General features: G+C 33.8%; 3 protein-coding genes and 1 pseudogene across 5 annotated transcripts; 2 read left to right on the plus strand and 2 right to left on the minus strand.

Moving 5' to 3' along the window:
- The first annotated feature begins 32 nt into the window (after positions 1-32).
- Positions 33-1,138, plus strand: LOC111295648 (uncharacterized). The gene has a single exon (XM_022889229.2). It carries the CDS (start codon positions 561-563, stop codon positions 1,134-1,136), a length of 576 nt encoding a protein of 191 aa, XP_022744964.2. The 5' UTR covers positions 33-560; the 3' UTR covers positions 1,137-1,138.
- A 964-nt stretch (positions 1,139-2,102) lies between these two features.
- Positions 2,103-4,355, minus strand: LOC111295646 (BTB/POZ domain-containing protein At5g17580-like). Its single transcript, XM_022889228.2, has 3 exons — positions 4,007-4,355; positions 3,790-3,859; positions 2,103-3,670 (listed from the first exon to the last, which is right to left on the minus strand). The coding sequence occupies exons 1-3, from the start codon at positions 4,039-4,041 to the stop codon at positions 2,105-2,107; spliced, it is 1,671 nt and encodes a 556-aa protein (XP_022744963.2). The 5' UTR covers positions 4,042-4,355; the 3' UTR covers positions 2,103-2,104.
- A 1,159-nt stretch (positions 4,356-5,514) lies between these two features.
- LOC111293908 (uncharacterized) lies at positions 5,515-8,973 on the minus strand. 2 transcript variants are annotated; one of them, XM_022886962.2, is made up of 8 exons: positions 8,738-8,973; positions 8,588-8,661; positions 8,418-8,499; positions 8,247-8,297; positions 7,293-7,393; positions 6,806-6,959; positions 6,490-6,723; positions 5,515-5,810 (listed from the first exon to the last, which is right to left on the minus strand). In XM_022886962.2, exons 1-8 carry the CDS (start codon positions 8,858-8,860, stop codon positions 5,694-5,696), a joined length of 936 nt encoding a protein of 311 aa, XP_022742697.2. In that variant the 5' UTR covers positions 8,861-8,973; the 3' UTR covers positions 5,515-5,693. The 2 variants fall into 2 exon arrangements, with proteins under 2 accessions (XP_022742697.2, XP_022742696.2); XM_022886961.2 differs by having other exon boundaries at positions 8,588-8,666; positions 8,738-8,878.
- Positions 8,974-9,755: 782 nt separating this feature from the next.
- LOC111294567 (DNA polymerase alpha-associated DNA helicase A-like) lies at positions 9,756-18,903 on the plus strand (annotated as a pseudogene). The gene is made up of 8 exons (XR_016327394.1): positions 9,756-11,176; positions 11,341-11,633; positions 11,794-12,077; positions 12,854-13,885; positions 16,304-16,472; positions 17,571-17,728; positions 18,429-18,526; positions 18,614-18,903. The product of XR_016327394.1 is annotated as a DNA polymerase alpha-associated DNA helicase A-like (transcript).
- The last annotated feature ends 474 nt before the right edge of the window (positions 18,904-19,377 follow it).

Genomic DNA, 19,377 nt, shown 5'->3' on the forward strand with positions numbered 1-19,377 from the left:
ATACTAATTTTATTTGATAGGTTAAGATCGTAAATTTATAATTTGTATTGTTTTTATTTTGTGTAATGTAATAATGTAATCAAAATTAACAAATTTCATCTTGAGGTATGTATATTCTATAAACGTAATGCTTCCCCTTAAAAAAAAAACATATAATTTTCGGTTTGCCTTATTTTTCATTTGTTCTTCTTATGAGTCAATCATATATTTTTTTTATGTAATCAATCTTAATTTCTAGATGATTGTTTGTTTGTTTGTTTTTGGGGCCTTCTGATTTCCCCTTTTAATTTGTTTGTTATTCAGTTTTGGTTGTTTTTGTTCTGCTAAGCTTATTACCCTCCCACAGCCAAAAAGACTGGCAAATCGGGTATCCCCCCAACACTAACAAAAGCAAAACAACTCCGCTTTCAACGCTATTTTTTCACTTTGTTTTCATTCCTTCCACCTTGATGGGATACCCAGATTTCCTTCTTCAGCTCTAAATTAATGTCCAACAAATCATACCAAAAAAAAAAAGAAAGAAAAACCCGAAACAATAATCAGTCTCTACAATATTAAAAATGCAAGAAAGAGAACAAGGAGATGCCAGAATTTACATTGTCTCAACCCTTTTATTTGCCTGCGTTGTTGCAGGTGGTGCATTTCTATGCCTTTACATGTTCCGGCCTGAACCAGAATCTGAACCCTGGTATCCAGTTGTAGGGATCATTCTTATAGGCATTCCCTGGATCTTTTGGATTGGTACTTATATATACAGGTGTTGTGCACATTGCTGTTGTCAAAGCAATGGAGGAAATGTTAACAGGGTGCAAAGCAGCTTAACGAAGACACAGTCTTATGCTTCTGCAGGACCTGTAACCAGATCAATGCATCCATCGGAAAATGAAGATTCACCATTGAGATCGCCTGGTGATCATCGTCGTGTTCATTTCGAACAGGTTGCTGTGATGGGAAGTAGCAAGTATAATCAGAATGGCCACGGCGGTGAAAGTCCGCGTGAGGATGCAAAAGGGTATCATGAAACAGAAGGTGAAGGTGGAGAAAATTCTCATGACAACATTACATCTGATAATGATTATATTTCAGCTGCATCTAGGAAAGGCGAGGCACCACTAATCTTATCAGCTTCAACCTGAACGAGGTTTCCTTTTTTCCCTGTTGTCCATATATTCATAACCTGAGAAACATATTGAGAGCCCTAGTTCATCATGTTCTTCCACTTTGCCTTATCGATGCGGAGAGGCAGTATCATATGTCAATGGAGAAATGACCTTAGAATCTTCAAGGGAGAGGATGATCATGTGGCCATGCTTAATGGAAAGATGATCATATTGGGGCTCAGAATTGGGTAGAGATACCTACTTTTGGCACAACGTTTGATAAAAAGGCTTTTTGCAAGATGTCAAGATGTGATACAATGGGAATCAAAATTCGAAAGATGAGAGATTTGTTCTGCAACAACATTTCTTATTTATTCTGCTTATTTTGCTTAATGCTGTGGATACCATAGGTATCAAAATTTAATGAAAAAATGGTCTTTGTTTACAGGCTGTACTTGTTCTTTGCCTTCATTCTGTGCTTTTTTTTCTGAAAGAAAACCCATCTGCAATGCCAGGTTCTAATAGAGGCTACTCAACAACATCAAATAATGCAGTTTCCTGTCCACTTAAACATCAAGGAAAAGAGGGCAAAGAAAATAGTAATTCTAAAAAACTGAATACCCTGACAACAATTCAGCTGTAAAATTCATGCAGATGAAAATGGATAACAAGCCATTTTAAAATTTCGGGCTATTCATTAATCAACTTCATGTTCTGGCTATTTCATGTTCGGAAGTAGCTTTGGCCTTATGACTGAAGTCCAGGCTTTATTTTGAACCAACTGTTATAAAAGCAATGTTTCCCAGCCGACTTCCTCAAACTAAAGCAGTAAATTTGGAAATTATTAAAAGACGTAGTTGTCACTTGTCAGACTACTGCTTCGGAGCTATATACTTCAAGGCCTCAAGTTGAATGATCTGAATACTAGCCGGTAAACCTGGAAAAACTGAGCAGGAAATATGAAACTTCAAATATGAAGGAACTGAAATAAATCTGAAAAGAAGTCATATGCCCAATTTTGGATGCACCTTCTTCTTCTTGACCAGGCAACGAAATTCATCCATGCTACTCGTGCACCCTAACTTCCTCTTCATTTCTGTCCACATGCTCACCTTTCCCTTTTTTACTCTTTGCCCACTTATGATTTCTTTCTTCATGAGACTGCAGTCCTTCTCTAGCTCCTTCACCTTGATGCTCATTTTTTCCATTTCCATCCTCACTTCATCCTCCTCTTCTTTTCCCAACTTGTCATCATAACCCCGCACCTCCTTTGTCAATGTTTCTCGCAGCTGCAACTGTGCCATAAACAGCACCTGCACTACTAGTCTCACTGGCAATCTTTCATTTTTGGCAACATGTTCACAAGCCTCAGGAGAAATTTTTCGAAAATCCAACACCCTACAAACCTGTTCTTTCTCCTTCTCTGTCAGGTAAGCATGCTTTTCCAAGTATATGTCAATAGCCCGGTATATTCCATCAGAGTTTCTCTTTGTTGCTAATGCTGCTGCCATGGACATCTCTGCTAGTGAAATGAAAGTGTCTATCATTAAATCTATATCACCAGCAATTTCTGCCAAGAATTTTTCTATGAGTTCTGCCACTGTGGTGAATCCTGAAGCATCAGAGCTATTGTAATTGCCATAGAAAATTTTCAAAATCCTCCTTATACACTCAATATCATATTGCAATTCCTTGGCATAGCCTTGAGAAGGAATTAATAAGTCCTTTACTTTTGCCTGGTCCAGTTGCTTTCCAATCCGAACCTCAAATCCATTCCTACAAGCAGAGCTAGCTTCCAAATCAATAGCACAGCGGAGCATTTCAAACAACAAAGTGCAAGGAAGGAGTTCTCTTCCATGAGGCAAGAGTCTCTCCAATGTTTCAATTAGATTTCTTTGAGATTCCCTCTTGTAAATTGACATCGTCTCCCCTCGAGCGTTACAAGAAAAGATCCACTTCTTTGCATATTGATAAATAGATGCAGAAATGTACTCTTGTGGGATTTCATGCTGATTCATTGTGTAAATGATAGGCTCATATAGCTGGAGAGGCAATGTTGTCAAATCTTCTTGCCAGTCAAGAGCAAAGAGCCTTCTCCTTGCATTAGGCCTATAACTGCCATCACCATCTTCAGTATCACCATCATTTGTTGAAATGATCATGGGTTCCCCTAGATGTCGGGGATTATCTGATGCTTTTGCAATCATAGCCTGTAAGCAGGCATCAAATAAACCGAGCTGCATTATTTGTTGAAAGAACCTTTCAGACACGCGCAAAGCCTTGATAATTTCATTCCAACTAGGGAGGACTCTTTGTTCGAAGAAGGTAACAGCTTTGCTTAATAGATTGTTACTGCTGTGATTTTCATCCATCCCTAGGTAGAAAGACAGGCAAATGAGTGGTACAATGTTTTCAGTGGACATCTGTACTGCATATCCACGGCAGAATCTCGTAACAAGTTCAAAAGTCTCCGCATCAGCTGGAATGTCCCGAAGTACGCAAGAGAGATCTTCATTAGAATTCTCTTTAAGTAAGGCATCAACTTTAGCTGATTTTGAGGCCAGAAGTTCCTAGATGGTAATGAATAGACACATACATATTCAAATTATGTTGTTGGTGGATAAAGGACAAGGCAGAAAAAACTGCAATAATAATGGAGAAATTATGAATGAAATGAAGCATTTCTCACTTTGTCCAGGGTAAAAGGCATACTTCCTACATGAACCTCCAATTCTGTAGAAGATGCAGACTTAGACATCCTGAGATAAAAAAAAAATGGAGTTGTAAAGAGACTACCCTAATTCAGAAAACAACTCAAAGATTCAACACATAAAATTTAATAAAAAAAAAAAGGACAACAGTGTAGAAGGAAACTGAAATGACAAGAGAGAGGATTGATTGAATACCTCAATGATATATCTGTGCATCGCCTTTCAGCCATGTTGTGCAGTTTCCGCTTATTCTGAACAAAAAATATGTCCACACAGGGATGGAAAGAAGCAAAATTTTCTGAAAATAGAAATATTAAATCATTCAAAATCAGATAACTTGTTCTCTAAGAAAATACTTTCAGGCTTAAAGTTTATAATTACTCATACGCGCCCACACACACGTATATGAAATAAGTTTTACACACACACATATGAAATAAGTCTTACCGTGAAGAAGATAGTGAGAGAGGAAGAAAGAATTCAGTTCACTGCTAAATACATTTGTTGGGATGACTTGAAAAGGTAAAACAGATAGTTCCTAATTTTGTGGGGCTCTGTTATTTAAATATTTTCAAAACAGATTCTGATAAGAGAAGCTACCATGCAACCTCTCTCAGTTTATTACCATTTTTTTCTTTTATCTTTTATACTTTGCCGAGACAAATTCAACCCATATCTTAGAGAAACCGTTTGAATCCAAAACAAATCTCAATATATACCAAATTTTAGAGACAGATCCTGAAACCCAATCAATCTCAATATATACCTTTTGGTCGGTCTCATTGCTACCATCATTGTTGCCAATGACTTCCCCATCTTGATGGGGCTTCTTCTTTTGCTGTAACAGTTGGCTCCTTATTCTTCAAATCCTCTTTACACCAATGTTTAACCTTGGGACCAATGTTCTCAGAGTTAACTGAGTTCTTACCTTATCTCAGTCATCACACTTCAGCTTTTGTGAATTTTTCTGAGTCATCACACAATTCATTGTTGAGATATTTTTTCTTTGATTTAATAGTTATAGAATTGTAATAAAAAGAATTATAATTGATATAAATTGGTGTTCTTGGGGCTTAGTCGCATATTAGCATTCAAAATTTACATATTTAATATGCTTTAATTTTGAGAAGCACTATGTATAAATTTGTACATGATAAACGGTGTAAACCCAACTACATATGCAGACCAAAGTTACCTTTAAGCATAGTCACTTAAAATGGAAAAAAAGTTTTACAGAAAAATGGTTGCATTCAAGATTATCAATTTGGAATGCTTTCAAATTCATCCAATTCAATAAAAACTTATGCATACAATTAAGAGAAATGCTAAGGGTAAGCGTTCACAGATTTATTACTTATTATCTCTTGTGTAGGTAGTCGGAGTTGTACTATTATTAGACACTATGATAATACTAAGAGATTGACCTGACAATTTTAAACATCATATGATGATAATATCCAATGGCTCTATTTCTTGCATAACAAAAATTTTGCATATCTAGCTGCGTGTGTTTTTTTGTTTTTTTTGTTGTGATGATAAAACACGAAATTAATACAAAAAAAAAAAAAACAAATACTATTTAAAATTTTAACAAAAATCATGAGTTTATAAAAAAGCAAAAAATATTTTTTTTTTTGTGTTTGATATATTAATATAAATTATAACATGACAATTTTCGTGTTTTACATATATTAAACATAAAATAAATAAATATAGATATTATTTATAAATTTTTCACATTTGCAAGGTACATAAAATAGTCAGAAACATATATACGAGGATCTACGTAAGGGTTACTTATAGATTTTTCACATTTGCAAGGTACACAAAATGGTAGGTAACCGTGTTCCCAACGATGAAAAAGGTAAAAGACGTTGAATTATCATTGCAAGGGAACTTTTGAACCTTGATAAGAAAACAACTGAACCGCATTCCTGTAGCTTAACTCAGCAAGTTCTTCTTTACTAATTTCCAGCAAAGTCGCAACATAATCAAGCACCTGGAGTAGTGAACAATGTCAAAATGTTACAAACATGACATGATGCTCTCATGTGCATACCAGAACATATTTGCTATGAAATACATATAATGCAAATAGGGTAAACGCACATAAAGCATACATGCGGTCAAAACTTAATGATCGCATTTCAAGCAAATTTAACTACTGATATCAGATGCAATAACCAAATCCATTGACGAGTCACCTAATTCCCTGATGTTCGACCAAAATAAGTTCTTAAACTCCTCTCCTTCCATTTATCATATATGAACCAGCTGATAGGACTAATCACGCTATGAACATTACATCTATTTTTTATTAGATTAGTGCCGTTTTTGTTATTCATCAAATATCTCGTTTCTCTTTACAGTTGTTTGAACTGTACCACCATAAAATTCAATATAACCCTGTTTGGTGCCATATTTAGTTTTTTTGTCTATTGACAGACTCTTATATATTCTAGAGAAAACAAATCAATATCCTATAGGGCTATAAATGTAACTAGGTAATTAAGGAAGGTGATGGGAATTGTCCCATATTAATTTTGTTTTAAGCTATTCCTATATAATTTCTTTTGTTTCTATAAGAAAATGTGTTGAAAGCAAGAGACTGGGAAAAAGATGTAAGCAGGATGCAAGTATATATGAAAGATACCCTTAAGTTGAAGTAGAAAGCATACATTATGAATGTTTGCTGGATGATTAAGCATATCTTTTGGCAATGTCGAATTATCTCTTGAAGCAAAGGAGTGATTATAGAAAGGAATGGTAACATTTGAAGCAGAACTTCTCCCTTGGGCAAAAAATTCTTGTGGGAGGGAAGGATCTTCGTCTACCATAAATAAAGAGCCTAACTCTGAATTTGGCAGCGCATCAGGTGCATCTGACTCTAATAATATCCTCTCAGAAGGTATCTGCAGGAATTTTAGAAGTAAGAAGACCACATACTTTGTCACATGACTTACATCCATAGAACAATGAACCTGATGAACTAACCGCCTTAAGCATTTTCTTGGCCTTTTGTGCTTTCATGGGCATGATGAATCCTGATAATGAAAAGTAAGCACCATATTTGGCAAATTCAGGGACCATCTCTGCAGAACCTAGGTAAGAATGAAGAATGACACCACCTGGTAAAGGCCCAATGTCCCTGAGGAAATAAATACATTGTGGTAAGAAAACATGTGTACTAGCTAGAGCATGTTACAAGTACATCAGTATGCAAGTAGCTAAGAGCCTAAGATACATTGTGGCAAGAAAAAATTCAAGCTTAGGTCTAATGTGCACTTCTATCAAAGACAGTAAGGTGGAAAACTTGGGAAATTGTTTCTTAAAACTTGCTTCCCTTCCTAACATTATTTACTAGCTACTAAGCACCGGATCTTAGAGAAATTACACTGAAACATTTTCCAAATGTTCTCCAATAATATTGTTCAAGATAAAATCTTTTGATAAAAAAAGAAAAATGTAAAGAATGACTTACTTCATTATCTGAAGAAGATCACCAAATGCACGAACACAATGGACAGATGCTGGTTTTTTCAACTCTTTTGCAAGCTCTAGCTGTTGCCGAAACACTTCAATCTGGAAGATATAACTTAAAAATTCAGAAATAATTTAGAAAATGCCTAGGACGCATCATTAAGAGCCAAGTGATATTTAATTAATTTAAAATAAAAAATGTTTTCACAAGCCTTCTAAGAGGTCCCAAAAAGTTGTAGATAGCTCTGAATAATATTATCATGATCGCAAAAATAAATATGTTCGAGAAAAATAAAAAATTTACTGTATATTAAGTTTCTTAGACATGCAAAGCACTAAAAAACGCATAAAGAAACAGTTTAAAGGAGAAGGAAAGGGTAGAGGTAGGAAATGGAATAAAAAGATAAACTCTCTTGACCTCTTCTAACTCATGCAATAGGACTGATACCAATATTATTTGGACCTGCCAAACAATTCAACAGTGTTTCAAGAACTAATGTTAAAGAAATCTACACCCTTTGAGTTGCAATTTTTGAGACAGAAGTATGCAACAATGCATGGATGTATTTCCAAAACGGAAATTGCACAAGAAAGAAAAACCTAAAGCATTGATTCAACAAAATATTGTTGGAGTAAACATGTTTAGCATCCAGTTAGGACCTAAGTTCTCTCACTGTTGCTTTGCTTAACTAAATCCCATTTATTCATATGCTAAAAAAAAAAATTTCCCTTCACAATAAAAGCAAAGTATGGGGTTGCAATATGTAAATATGATGTAGGCTTTAGTGTTACACATGAAGCTGCCCTTTTGCAATTAATATACATCCATTCACACCAAGTAAAGAATAAAAGTAATGACGTTAGAGAGAACAAAGCCCTCATCGACAAGTAGCAGCTTATGGGAAAATTTAATACAAAATAGATGACAATCAAGTAGCAAGAAAACAGTGAGAACCTGATCATTAAAATCAATCTCCCTTCCTTTTGAACCTTTGTCCAAACCAATCTGAACAGGCCCAAAAGCATGTTGTTGTTAGAGGTATCCTTAAACATACAGAAATTCAAGCACAATAGTATAAGAATATATACCATGTCACTTTTTCATTTCAAAAGGAAAGAAATTTACCTCTCCAACAGCAGCAGAAGGAGTGGTCTCGAAGAATTCCTTGAGAGTAATGAACCAACTAGGACTTCTCTCAGCAACATACCTGCAAAAAATGAAAAAAGTAAACAAAATTTAAGGAAAAAAATTGAATTTTGCTTAAAAGCTATATCTAACTGTTCACTTGACTTTACCAAGGATGAACCCCAAAGCAAGGAATAACAGATGGATACTTATCTCCCATTTCTTTCACCAAATGCCAATCTTTCTACACTGCCCAAGTTCAATATTATCAGAAAGAAGAAAAAAAATCAAATAAAATTGTTGCAAAAGCAAAGACCCACCTCAGAGACACCATTAACAGCAAAATTAAGCACCCCAGAATCCAAAGCAGTGGAAATGAGTTTGGGTGCTTTGTTGAGAATTCTAGGATCTTGAAGGTGGCAATGAGCATCAAATAATTTCATGGCTATTTCTCTTTTTTTTTTTTTTTTCGAAGTTTGGCTTTTGGTCTTGGAAGCTATCTGGTTTCTTCGTGTTTTGCCGCAAACGATTCCGTCTCTGGGAGTTTTGTCACTAACACGAGCTAAGGAAGGGCGATATCCACGTGGGTTGATTTTAGTTTCTGACATTTTATTTATTTTGTATTTTTACATTTTATGAAAATTAAAAAAAAAAAAAAAGAGTTAAGGCTTTTTTATTTTTTATGCAGTGTCTTATTTTATGTAAAGCGATTAGCTGCTATTGGTAAAGGGTGTGAAAAAAATCAAGAAATAAAAAATTAATTTAAAATTAAAATATTTGATTTCGTTTGAAATTTTTTTTACTTAATTCAGATTAAGATTAGATGTTAAATATATATATTAAATTTAGATTAAATTTTAAATTAAGATATGAAAAATAAAAAAATTAAACTGAATAATATATTTTTATTAATTTTTATATATTTTAAATTTTTATAAAATAAAAATAAATATTTTATATAAAATCTATTTAAATAATATATAAAAAATTTAAAATTTAAAAATTGATGAACTAAACAAATCAAACTGATAAAATTTAATTTGAATCAAATTAATTTTAAAAAAATATTAATTTAAATTAAAATTAAAAATTAAAAATTTATAATATTATATATTATTTTAAAAAACTAAATTGTAATTATTCCTCCTTGAGTCAAAGGCCCAAACTTGGAGGTGATAATTGGGCTTGAAATTGGATAGTTGGGGTTCAAAATTGAACCTAATGGTTTTAGGTTTAGGTGATACTTAACCAAGGTTTCATGCCCCTTTGCCATTGGCAGCTAAGGGGTGATTAAAATAAGTGATATTTTCTGAAACCAAGATTTCCATTTTGATTTTTGATTGACCCTTAGTATGAACCTTTGGCTACTCCAAATAAAAAGTTTTCAATTTAATCAATTTGCATGTCTGAGAGAAGCGCACGTCTACTTTCCACATGAAACTGTTTTCTCAAATCTTCAGTTCACCACAAATAGCTTTCAGCATAAAACAAAACAAAAAAGATTAGATAGAACAGCAATAGAACACGTTTACCCCACATTTCTTCTCGACAGTCACTTGTAGCCAATCAAAACACTCTCTCTTAGATCTTCTCTGATTTTGACCCCTCAAAAATATTCTTTGCTCAGCTCTCTCCCTCAGTTTCTTCCGTGCCTGACTGTGTTGTTGCAAGTACATTCAAAAGAAAAGAATGTGCAAAAGGAAAGGGAAGAAAGGTCTATTTTTCTTCTCATTCTTCACCTCAACTCCATATTGAGGCTCAAATTAAAATACCCATTTCCTCTATCTCAAAAACAAAGACAAAAAAATCTACTGAGTATTATATATATTGAAGATTCTATGAAGATTCACTCTTGGGAGAGACTGAGAAGAAAAAAAATTGGAAGTTTGATTTTTTGCATTATGATGTGGGGCTTTTTCTTGGATAATAAAAAAATTTCTTTCAAGTGAAATGGAAAAAGCTTCATACTTGTTTTGTGGAAGCTTTCCTTCTATAAAAACAAAAGCTTTGGCTTTTTGTGTTCAAAAGAGTAGCTTTTTGAGTTATTTGCCACTCTCTTTTTCTTCTTCTTCTTGTGTGAAATCTATTTGTTTATTTGTTGGTCATAAAGATAATTATCCTTCAACAAAATTTCAATCCAAGCAGCTTATTTGTAATGGTAGTAGCGAAAGCGGCAGCAATCAACGTAGCAGCAAGTTTATTACTGCTACAACGAAGAAGCCTAGAAGCAAAAGCAATGTTGACAGGAAGCAAAAAATTAGCAAAAATGATAGTAAGTATACTTCTAAGCCTAGTAGTAGTCTTAGTAATACAAAGATAATATTGGAAGAACTGCGGTTGTTGAAGAAATAGAAAGTTAAAAAGACAAAGGCTTTAAATGTGAGAACTTTGTATCAAAATGGCGATCCTAGGTGGAAGAGATCTTGGGAAGAGAGTAATTAGGTGGATTAGTGAAGGGATGAAGGCAATGGCTTCAGATTTTGTGTCAGCAGAGTTGCAAGGGGAGTTTTTGGAATTGAGGAAAAGGTTGGGGCCCGGATTTACTTTTGTGATCGAGTCACAGCCTTATCTCAATGCCATTCCTATACCTCTTGGACTTGAAGCAATTTGTTTGAAGGCTTGTACACATTATCCAACTTTGTTTGATCATTTCCAGAGGGAATTGAGGAATGTTCTTCAAGAGTTGCAACAGAATTCTGTGGTTGAAGATTGGAGGGAGACTGCGCCTTGGAAGCTGCTTAAGGAGCTTGCAGATTCAGGTTGTATTTTCTTGATGGCTGGAAGTATTTTGTTGTCCAACTTTATTTCCAGGTTGATTATAGCATAAGTTACCTGTTTTAATATAATGCTTGGAATATGCTAGTTAATGAATTTAGAAGTTTGATAAAAGAGTTAGTTTGAGCCGGGAATGGTGGATTTGCAGCACAGCATAGGGCGATTGCTAGGAAGATTACTCAGCCCAAGCCTGTTCAAGGTGAATTGGGAATGGATTTGGAGAAGGCTAAGGCCATGCAGGGCAGGATTGATGAGTTTACAAAGCGGACGTCAGGATTGATGCAGAATTGGAGTTCACTCAGGAGGAGTTGAATGCTGTCCCTACACCTGATGAGGGTTCTGATTTATCAAAGCCTATTGAGTTCTTGGTTAGCCATGTTCAGGCTCTGCAAGAACTTTGTGACACCATTTGCAATTTAAACGCTGTTAGCACATCAACAGATTATCTAATTATTTAGCTTTATTTCCAATATTTGTTTTCTTTTATATGAGATTGATACCCTGTGTTTGTTCTTCATTTGGTCTTTTAATGCAATTTAGGAGTTTGTGCCAAAAAAGGTGGTTAAGTTTGGTGATACCTTTAGAATTTGTGCTGTGAACAGGTTAGGTGGAATGCATTTGGTGTTATTTAGGGTCGAAGGGAATCATCGACTTCCACCTACTACACTGTCTCCTGGAGATATGGTTTGTGTTAGGATTTGTGACAGCAAGGGAGCGGGTGCTACTACTTCCATGCAGGGATTTGTTGACAACCTTGGGGAGGATGATTGTAGCATCAGTGTGGCCCTGGAGTCTCGTCATGGTGATCCCACTTTCTCTAAGCTCTTTGGAAAAAGTGTGTGCATTGATCATATTCAAGGATTGGCTGATGCACCCACATATGAGGTATTTGATAAATGCATTTAATTTTATCATTATTTTCTCTTACATTTCATAGATTATGAACATGTTAATTTTTACAACCTTTAGTCTATTTCTTAACTCGTAGTGTATTGCAGAAAGCTAGAAAACTACAATGTCTGATTGAACATATTTAATAACATTTAGGTCTAGACTCAATGCTTAGGTAAATATGTACTGTAGGTTTGTCTATCTCTGCGTAAATTGGTAGCACAATGTAATCCCTGTTATTTACTTATGAATGCCTAGAGTAGCATCTCAAAAACTCTCCCCTCCCTCCCCATCCACCCTTCTTTCTTTTTGATGGTAGCATCTCCAAGAATAGCTATTTTATCTGAAACCTCTATTGAAAATTTATTAGATTTGATAAAATGAGAATTGACTATCTTGAAACTCTATTGACCCAAGAAAATTCTATAGATTCCCTTAAACTCTTTCCGGTTAGATGACATGATGTTCCAAGGTGTAGTTTTTTACTTGGACGACACCCTTTTTTACTTCAAATAGACTGAAGTTGGTATGAGGTTGGATGTGGTGAAAGATTCACTCTTCCACATTTTATAGGGAATTGGCTCGTAGAAGGACATCTCAACTTTTGAGTTAGTTGTTTCAATGGTCCATGAGTACTAAACCCAGATAATGTTTTATCCACTTTGCAAAAGCTCCTTCTTTACCCTACATCAATCAATTCGTTTCCATTTCTTTCTGTTTGAATAAATTCTTATTATGTCATTAACTGCCCTCTTTTGGGGCTTTTTTAGCGCAATTGTGAAGCCTTGATGCTACTTCAGAAGAATGGCTTGCAGAAGAAAAATCCTTCAATTGCTGTTGTGGCCACACTTTTTGGAGACAAAGAAGATGTGGCCTGGCTAGAGGAGAATGATTTGGCAGACTGCAAGCAAGCAGAGTTGGATGGATTGTTACAGAATAGAACATTTGATAGTTCTCAGCGAAGAGCAATTTGCTTAGGCTTCAACAAGAAGCGTCCTGTGTTGGTTGTCCAAGGACCTCCTGGTGCTGGGAAGACAGGTTTGCTCAAGGAAATTATAGCACTTGCTGTTCAGCAAGGCGAAAGGGTGCTAGTAACAGCACCAACTAATGCAGCTGTTGACAACGTGGTTGAGAAACTTTCAGGTACTGGATTGAACATAGTGCGGGTTTGAAATCCAGCACGCATTTCTTCAACTGTAGCATCAATGTCTTTGGTTGAGATTGTGAATTCTAAGCTTGCAGATTACAGAGCAGAGTTTGAGAGGAAGACGTCAGATCTAAGAAAAGACCTCAGACATTGTTTAAAGGATGATTCTTTAGCTGCTGGCATATGCCAGCTTTTAAAGCAGCTTGCTAAGACACTAAAGAAGAAGGAGAAGGAGACAGTAAGGGAAGTACTATCAAGTGCAAAGGTGGTGCTTTCTACCAACACTGGAGCTGCTGATCCACTTATACGAAGGCCGGATGCTTTAGACCTGGTTGTTATAGATGAAGCTGGGCAGGCAATTGAGCCATCCTGTTGGATCCCAATATTGCAGGGAAAACGTTGTATGCTTGCTGGTGATCAATGCCAACTTGCTCCAGTAATTTTGTCCAGAAAAGCTTTAGAAGGTGGCCTTGGAGTATCCCTACTAGAGAGATCTGCAACTTTGCATGAAGGGGTTCTTGCAACCATGTTAACAACTCAGTACCGAATGAATGATGCAATAGCTGGTTGGGCTTCAAAGGAGATGTATAATGGAGAACTGAAATCCTCACCCTATGTAACATCTCATCTTCTTGTTAATTCTCCATTTCTCAAGGTATGAGACCCAATCATGTTTATTCATTCTATAAATTGGAGCATAGATCTATCCCGTTGTTGAATGTGATTTATATCTTTCCTAATGTTTTGGAGCTTCTTCCCACCTCCCACAACGTTTAGTTGTTTGGTTCACTAAAACTCTACAACACTCGGTTGATAAATTCGCCTTATTTATTAAGTAATGGCTATTGGAAATGCTAATGGACAACACTCTTCAAGTTAATTAAAGGTTGAAAGAGAACAATCCTTTATCTAATTGATGTTTTAAGTTCTGAGGATCTGAACTTTTCTTTTTCTTACCCTATTGTTTTATTTGAATTTATATTCTCTTCCTTGTTTTCTTTCTCCTTTCTTTTTCTTCTTATGGCTTTTATGCTTGTATGGGTTTTCTTAGGGTTAAAGTGTGTCATAGGTCTCTATATTCTTAGATTTTTAGGAATTTAATCCCTATAGCATCCTTTATAGGAATTAATCCTTGTAATATTATTTTTAAGAAATTTAGTCTTTATGGTATTATTTTTTAAAGAATTTAGTCAGTGTACATTATTAAAGATTGAATTGAAATTTTTAAAAAATAATAATAGACTAAATTATTTTAAATAATACTAAAGGCATAGATTTAAATAGCGGTACTATAACGGAATAAAAATCACAAAATTGTAGTAACGTCATCATCTGCCACTGCTATTAAAGAAAATACGGTTGAAAATTTTAATCATCACACTCAAAACGGTGTGTAACAGTCGTTAAAAAATGGTGTAATGGAGAATAGCGGCAATATCCCATTTTTCTATAAGTACAAATTAAAAAAAAAAAACTTTCAAGTTTCAACTCAATTTGTCAAGATTTTAAAAAATCAGAATAAAACAATTAAAATTACAAAAGTAAAAATAAAAACAAAAGCAAAAAGAAAAGATAACTCAGTTAATCTCATTATCATATTCTCAGTTTTTAGATTCATCTAAAAAACTTTAGAAAATAGTATCAATTATCAACCATTCAATCGACAACTACTCAAATTCAAATCAATACCAAATCTTTAATCAATAATCAAAATAAAAAAAGATAAGAAAAAATTAAATGACCTTTTTTTTGTAATATTTTTATAGAATAATATTGATCTTTATGTTTATAAAAATTTGAACAAGAGAGACGAGAGTATATGAGAGAAAGATGCAAAAAACAAGAGGAGTTGGTTTAGTTGATTTGAGGAAATGACGCAACGAAAAAAGTTAAAAATGAACAGAAAAAATTTTAAGAGAAATTTAGAGACTGTTTGAAAGAGAATCGGGGAGTGAGGTGAGATGTTGGGTCTTTGTCTCGTACAAGATGGTGGGTAGGATGGTGGGATTGGGTGGGGTGGCGTGCGTTGGGGGTAGGGTGGGGGGTGGGGTGAGTTTGGGTAGGGTGGGGTGCATTAAGGGCAGAGTGAGGATGGATAGTTTTTATTTAATTTTATAATTAATTTTATTAAAATATAAATTTAAAATTTTATAATTTTTAAAATTTTTTTAGATAAAATTTAGTTAGAAGAATTAAGATTTTATAATTGAAAAAAATTAAGTGATTAATAATTTACTATAATATATTTAGAGATTTTAGATGAAAAATTTTAATAAATTTTTTTGTATAAGTTAAATAAAAAATAATTAAAATTAAATATTATATTTTGATTTTGTTATTTATTAATTTATAATTTTATATTTGAAATTTAATAATTTTTTGGTTGTTTTGATATTTATATTATTGTTAATTCTTTTACTATTAAATTAATTCTTATTAATTTATTTTGTATTTTTGTGTAATTATTGAATATTCTATTTATTATAATCTAAATAAAATTATGAATAGTTTTTTTTACAAAATAAAAAATATAATATCATAAACTATTTTAAAAATCATTAAATAAGAGTTTTTATGATTATAATTATAATTATTATATTTTATAACAAATTGTGCAAAATTAAAAAAAATTCACGATTGTGATGATCTCGATAACCGTAATTATTTTCGTTATATTTTAAAATACGATAAACACGAAACAATCGAAAACATGACCGCGATTGTTATTTAAATCTCTAACTAAGGACTAAATTCTTAAAAATTGAAAAGTACAGGGCCTATGACACATTTTGATCAGCTTTCCGTTGGTATGCTTGCTATATACTATATACTAGGGATTTCCTGTATGAGATCAAAGAAAAAAAAGGCATGTTGATTTATAATAATAATTATAATTCTACAACGAGAATATAAATTGTCTTTGTCCAAAGCTTTTGTTTGAGAAGGTTTAGGAGTCTAATTTTTGAGTTATTGGAGCTATTAATTATTTATTTCTTGTGGGGTGACTTGTGGTTTTGGAAAGGAAAAGAAGGAAAAAGGGTTCGAGCTTTGTCAATTTGTTACACTATTGCAGCCCACATGGATAACACAATGCCCATTGTTGTTACTTGATACAAGAATGCCATATGGAAGTTTGTCTGTTGGCTGTGAAGAGCATTTAGATCCACCGGGCACGGGATTATTTTACAATGAAGGGGAAGCAGATATTGTTGTCCAGCATGTCTTTTATCTGATCTATGCGGGTAATTTCTCATATATTAGTTCTACTTTTCTTCATAGTGCTTTCTTGTGTTGTCATGGGTATTTGCGGAACAAGGAAAATCACATCTTAAGTCCCTAACTGATGCATTTTTTATACAAGTTTTAAAAGTCCTTGAGGGTACAAAAAGTTGAATTATATTGGATTTGAGAATGTTAAGAGCAACACGTAAGAACATGATGATTTTTCCATTGTCTGGGTGAAATTCTGTACTTATCTCGATTGGGAAATCATAATCTGCCACTATCATGAAAAGAACACCATCTTCCTAGGGATATAGCAACTTACATTTTTTTTTTGAGTTTGGTTTGTCATTATATGTCATCTAATTTTTTGGATGAATATTATGCGTCATATTTGCTACAAAAATATAGGTTCCTTTTTCTCAGTTGGGAGACTGTGCTTTGCCTCAAATTTATTCGTCAGGTGCATGGTCAAGCAACATGCTTTGACATCTCTACTTTCAGATGTCTCCGACACGTATTATCTGTTGAAACTCAGTTGTAAATCAAGAATCTTGCCCTTTTTTCGGTGCCTAAAATTTTCACTTTGTGCTAGGAGTTGGTGGACTTTCTTTGGTTTCAATCTTCTTTTATTAATTCCCTTAACATGTACTCATGTTGGTTCATCCATCAACTATTTAACCTATGATAATAAGCTCGTCTTCGAACTTGAGACCTGTGTGATTAATAGTAAAGGTATATGACGTAACAATTGCACTCTCTTATTGAAATTCAAATTTATAAAGTAATAAGATTGTAGAAGCTTCTTGTATCTCACATCTAGTATACTTGATGGCCAGTCTTGTACAGCGCTTTTTCCAGAAAGTATTCTATCCATGATTTTCACTTTGCATGAGTTTTAAATCAATTTCTGTCAGAGTTCTGCATGATACTCATCGGCTGGTAAATCAACAACTGCACTCAAGAAAATTTGATGGTCCACTTCACTTTTTTGTTTGTTTTCTTTTCTTTTCCTTTCAAGTTTCATCCTTGTTTGCTTTGTTAATAGGCGCTGATATCTACACCCTTTTCCTCACTTACCCAAATTAAATGATTTGTGGTTATAATGTCTAATGTAGGTGTCCGCCCAACAGCTATTGCTGTCCAATCACCGTATGTTGCTCAGGTACAGCTCCTAAGGGACAGGCTTGATGAGGTTCCAGAGGCTGCAGGCGTTGAGGTTGCAACAATTGATAGCTTTCAGGGCTGAGAAGCTGATGCAGTAATTATATCAATGGTATTGTTAAATATATACATATTTTGCATGAATTACTATGTTTTTCTTGTGAAAAACCTGATATTATGTCTTCCCCACTGTAATTGAGATGCTTTTTGTCTTCGTTATACCTTTCTACTGATTTCTCTAGAACTTGCTAGCAAAATACTCGTTTCTCTGCAGGTTCCGAATATATTTATGAAACAAATATATTTGAATAGCTATGTGATATCATTGCCACAAACATAACATGTCAGTTAATTCAAATCACAGTTTATGACAATAGAAATGACAAATGATTGTTTTTTGAATTTACCTAGCTGGGTTAGATAAGAATTGTTCAAAATTTCTCCTTTTCTCACTTTAAATTGCAACCAAGATATCAATATTGGAATGTATGAATTATGATCGTTCAGACTTGTACATGATTCTGGTGTTTCCTTGAACAGCTATGTTGCAGGTGATGCATGTTAAAGAAAGTGGTTAGTGCCTAAGTGCATTTGATCGTATTATAGACACCCTATAGCAAGTACATTTGATGCTTTGTTTTGGAAAACTTTTAATGTTTTACTAAGTATGAAGTTTCTGTATCTGCCCCTAGATATTACACTCTTCTAAACTCGAGCTTCAATCATGGATTGCTTGAAACTCAGTCATTATCGACAGAAATGCTTTACTAATTCTAACCATGATTGATTTGGAATGCCTGTTACTGATTTAGGTCCGATCAAACATTTCAGGAGCTGTTGGATTCTTGGGAGATAGCCGGCTGTTGGATTCTTAGGAGATAGCCGGTGAATGAATGTTGCCATAACAAGGGTACGTAAACATGTGGTAATTGTGTGTGATAGCTCAACAATTTACTTTCCTAACCAGGCTCTTGTGTCATATCCGGTATTTTGGTAGGGTGATGCATGCTGAACCTGGTTCTTTTGGAGGATCCGGACTTGGCAAAGATCCAATGCTGCCATCAATTAATTAATATGACATGGACATCTCAAGTACCAAACTTTAAATTTCTTTTAGGTAATATTTATTTGGGAGTTCAATCCATAAAATAGATGCTTGGATTCATTTCTCTCGGCATCTGCTTCTGCATTAATTTGTGTACAAGTGATCATTTTTGTGAACAATTTAGATGTAACCTTAATTTGTATACACATTCCAAAAGTGCAAATAATATTAATGAAAAAAAACCAAAAATTGATAGTAATTTATTTTAAATACAAAAGAGGTTGTAATTTAAAAATAAAAAAAGAAATTGTAAATATTAAGATATGAATCAAAATCTATTAGATATCATTTTTAAAAGTTAAATACAAATAATTATATGAATTGCTTAAATTAAATTTTAGATTCAAAAATTTTAATTATTCTTCGGGTATGTTTCATATTTTTTTTAGAATTATTGCAGAATTAAACTGTAACAATAAATTTTAAAATGTCTGGTCTGTTAAAGATCTGTAACTGATTAATGACAAATTATTTGCTCTGACATGGCAATAATTTTTCTTGTTCAGCTTTTATTAATAATTTATATACCCATCAATTCTCACAAAAGTGAAGATTGATCATAAGCATATTACCTCGGTCATGAAAATTCACGAAACTTATGTTTTTACCAGAGAGTAAAAAACATAACATCTGAAGTGACAGTTTCAAAATGAAAG

Source organism: Durio zibethinus, chromosome 14 (assembly GCF_047325235.1).
Source record: "Durio zibethinus cultivar Kanyao isolate XHJ-2024 chromosome 14, ASM4732523v1, whole genome shotgun sequence".
NCBI lineage: Eukaryota > Viridiplantae > Streptophyta > Magnoliopsida > Malvales > Malvaceae > Durio > Durio zibethinus.

What these genes read in the sequence shown, in the direction of transcription:
- LOC111295648 (XM_022889229.2), top strand. Translation starts at nt 561, where the DNA reads ATGCAAGAAAGAGAACAAGGAGATGCCAGAATTTACATTGTCTCAACC.
- LOC111295646 (XM_022889228.2), bottom strand. Translation starts at nt 4,041, where the DNA reads ATGGCTGAAAGGCGATGCACAGATATATCATTGAG. An exon ending in TGCACAGATATATCATTGAG is followed by an intron (nt 3,860 to 4,006) that starts GTATTCAATCAA and finishes TTTTTATCTCAG; the next exon opens with GATGTCTAAGTCTGCATCTT. An exon ending in TGCCTTTTACCCTGGACAAA is followed by an intron (nt 3,671 to 3,789) that starts GTGAGAAATGCT and finishes ATTACCATCTAG; the next exon opens with GAACTTCTGGCCTCAAAATC.
- LOC111293908 (XM_022886962.2), bottom strand. Translation starts at nt 8,860, where the DNA reads ATGAAATTATTTGATGCTCATTGCCACCTTCAAGATCCTAGAATTCTC. An exon ending in CTGTTAATGGTGTCTCTGAG is followed by an intron (nt 8,662 to 8,737) that starts GTGGGTCTTTGC and finishes TGGGCAGTGTAG; the next exon opens with AAAGATTGGCATTTGGTGAA. An exon ending in CTTCTGCTGCTGTTGGAGAG is followed by an intron (nt 8,298 to 8,417) that starts GTAAATTTCTTT and finishes GGGCCTGTTCAG; the next exon opens with ATTGGTTTGGACAAAGGTTC.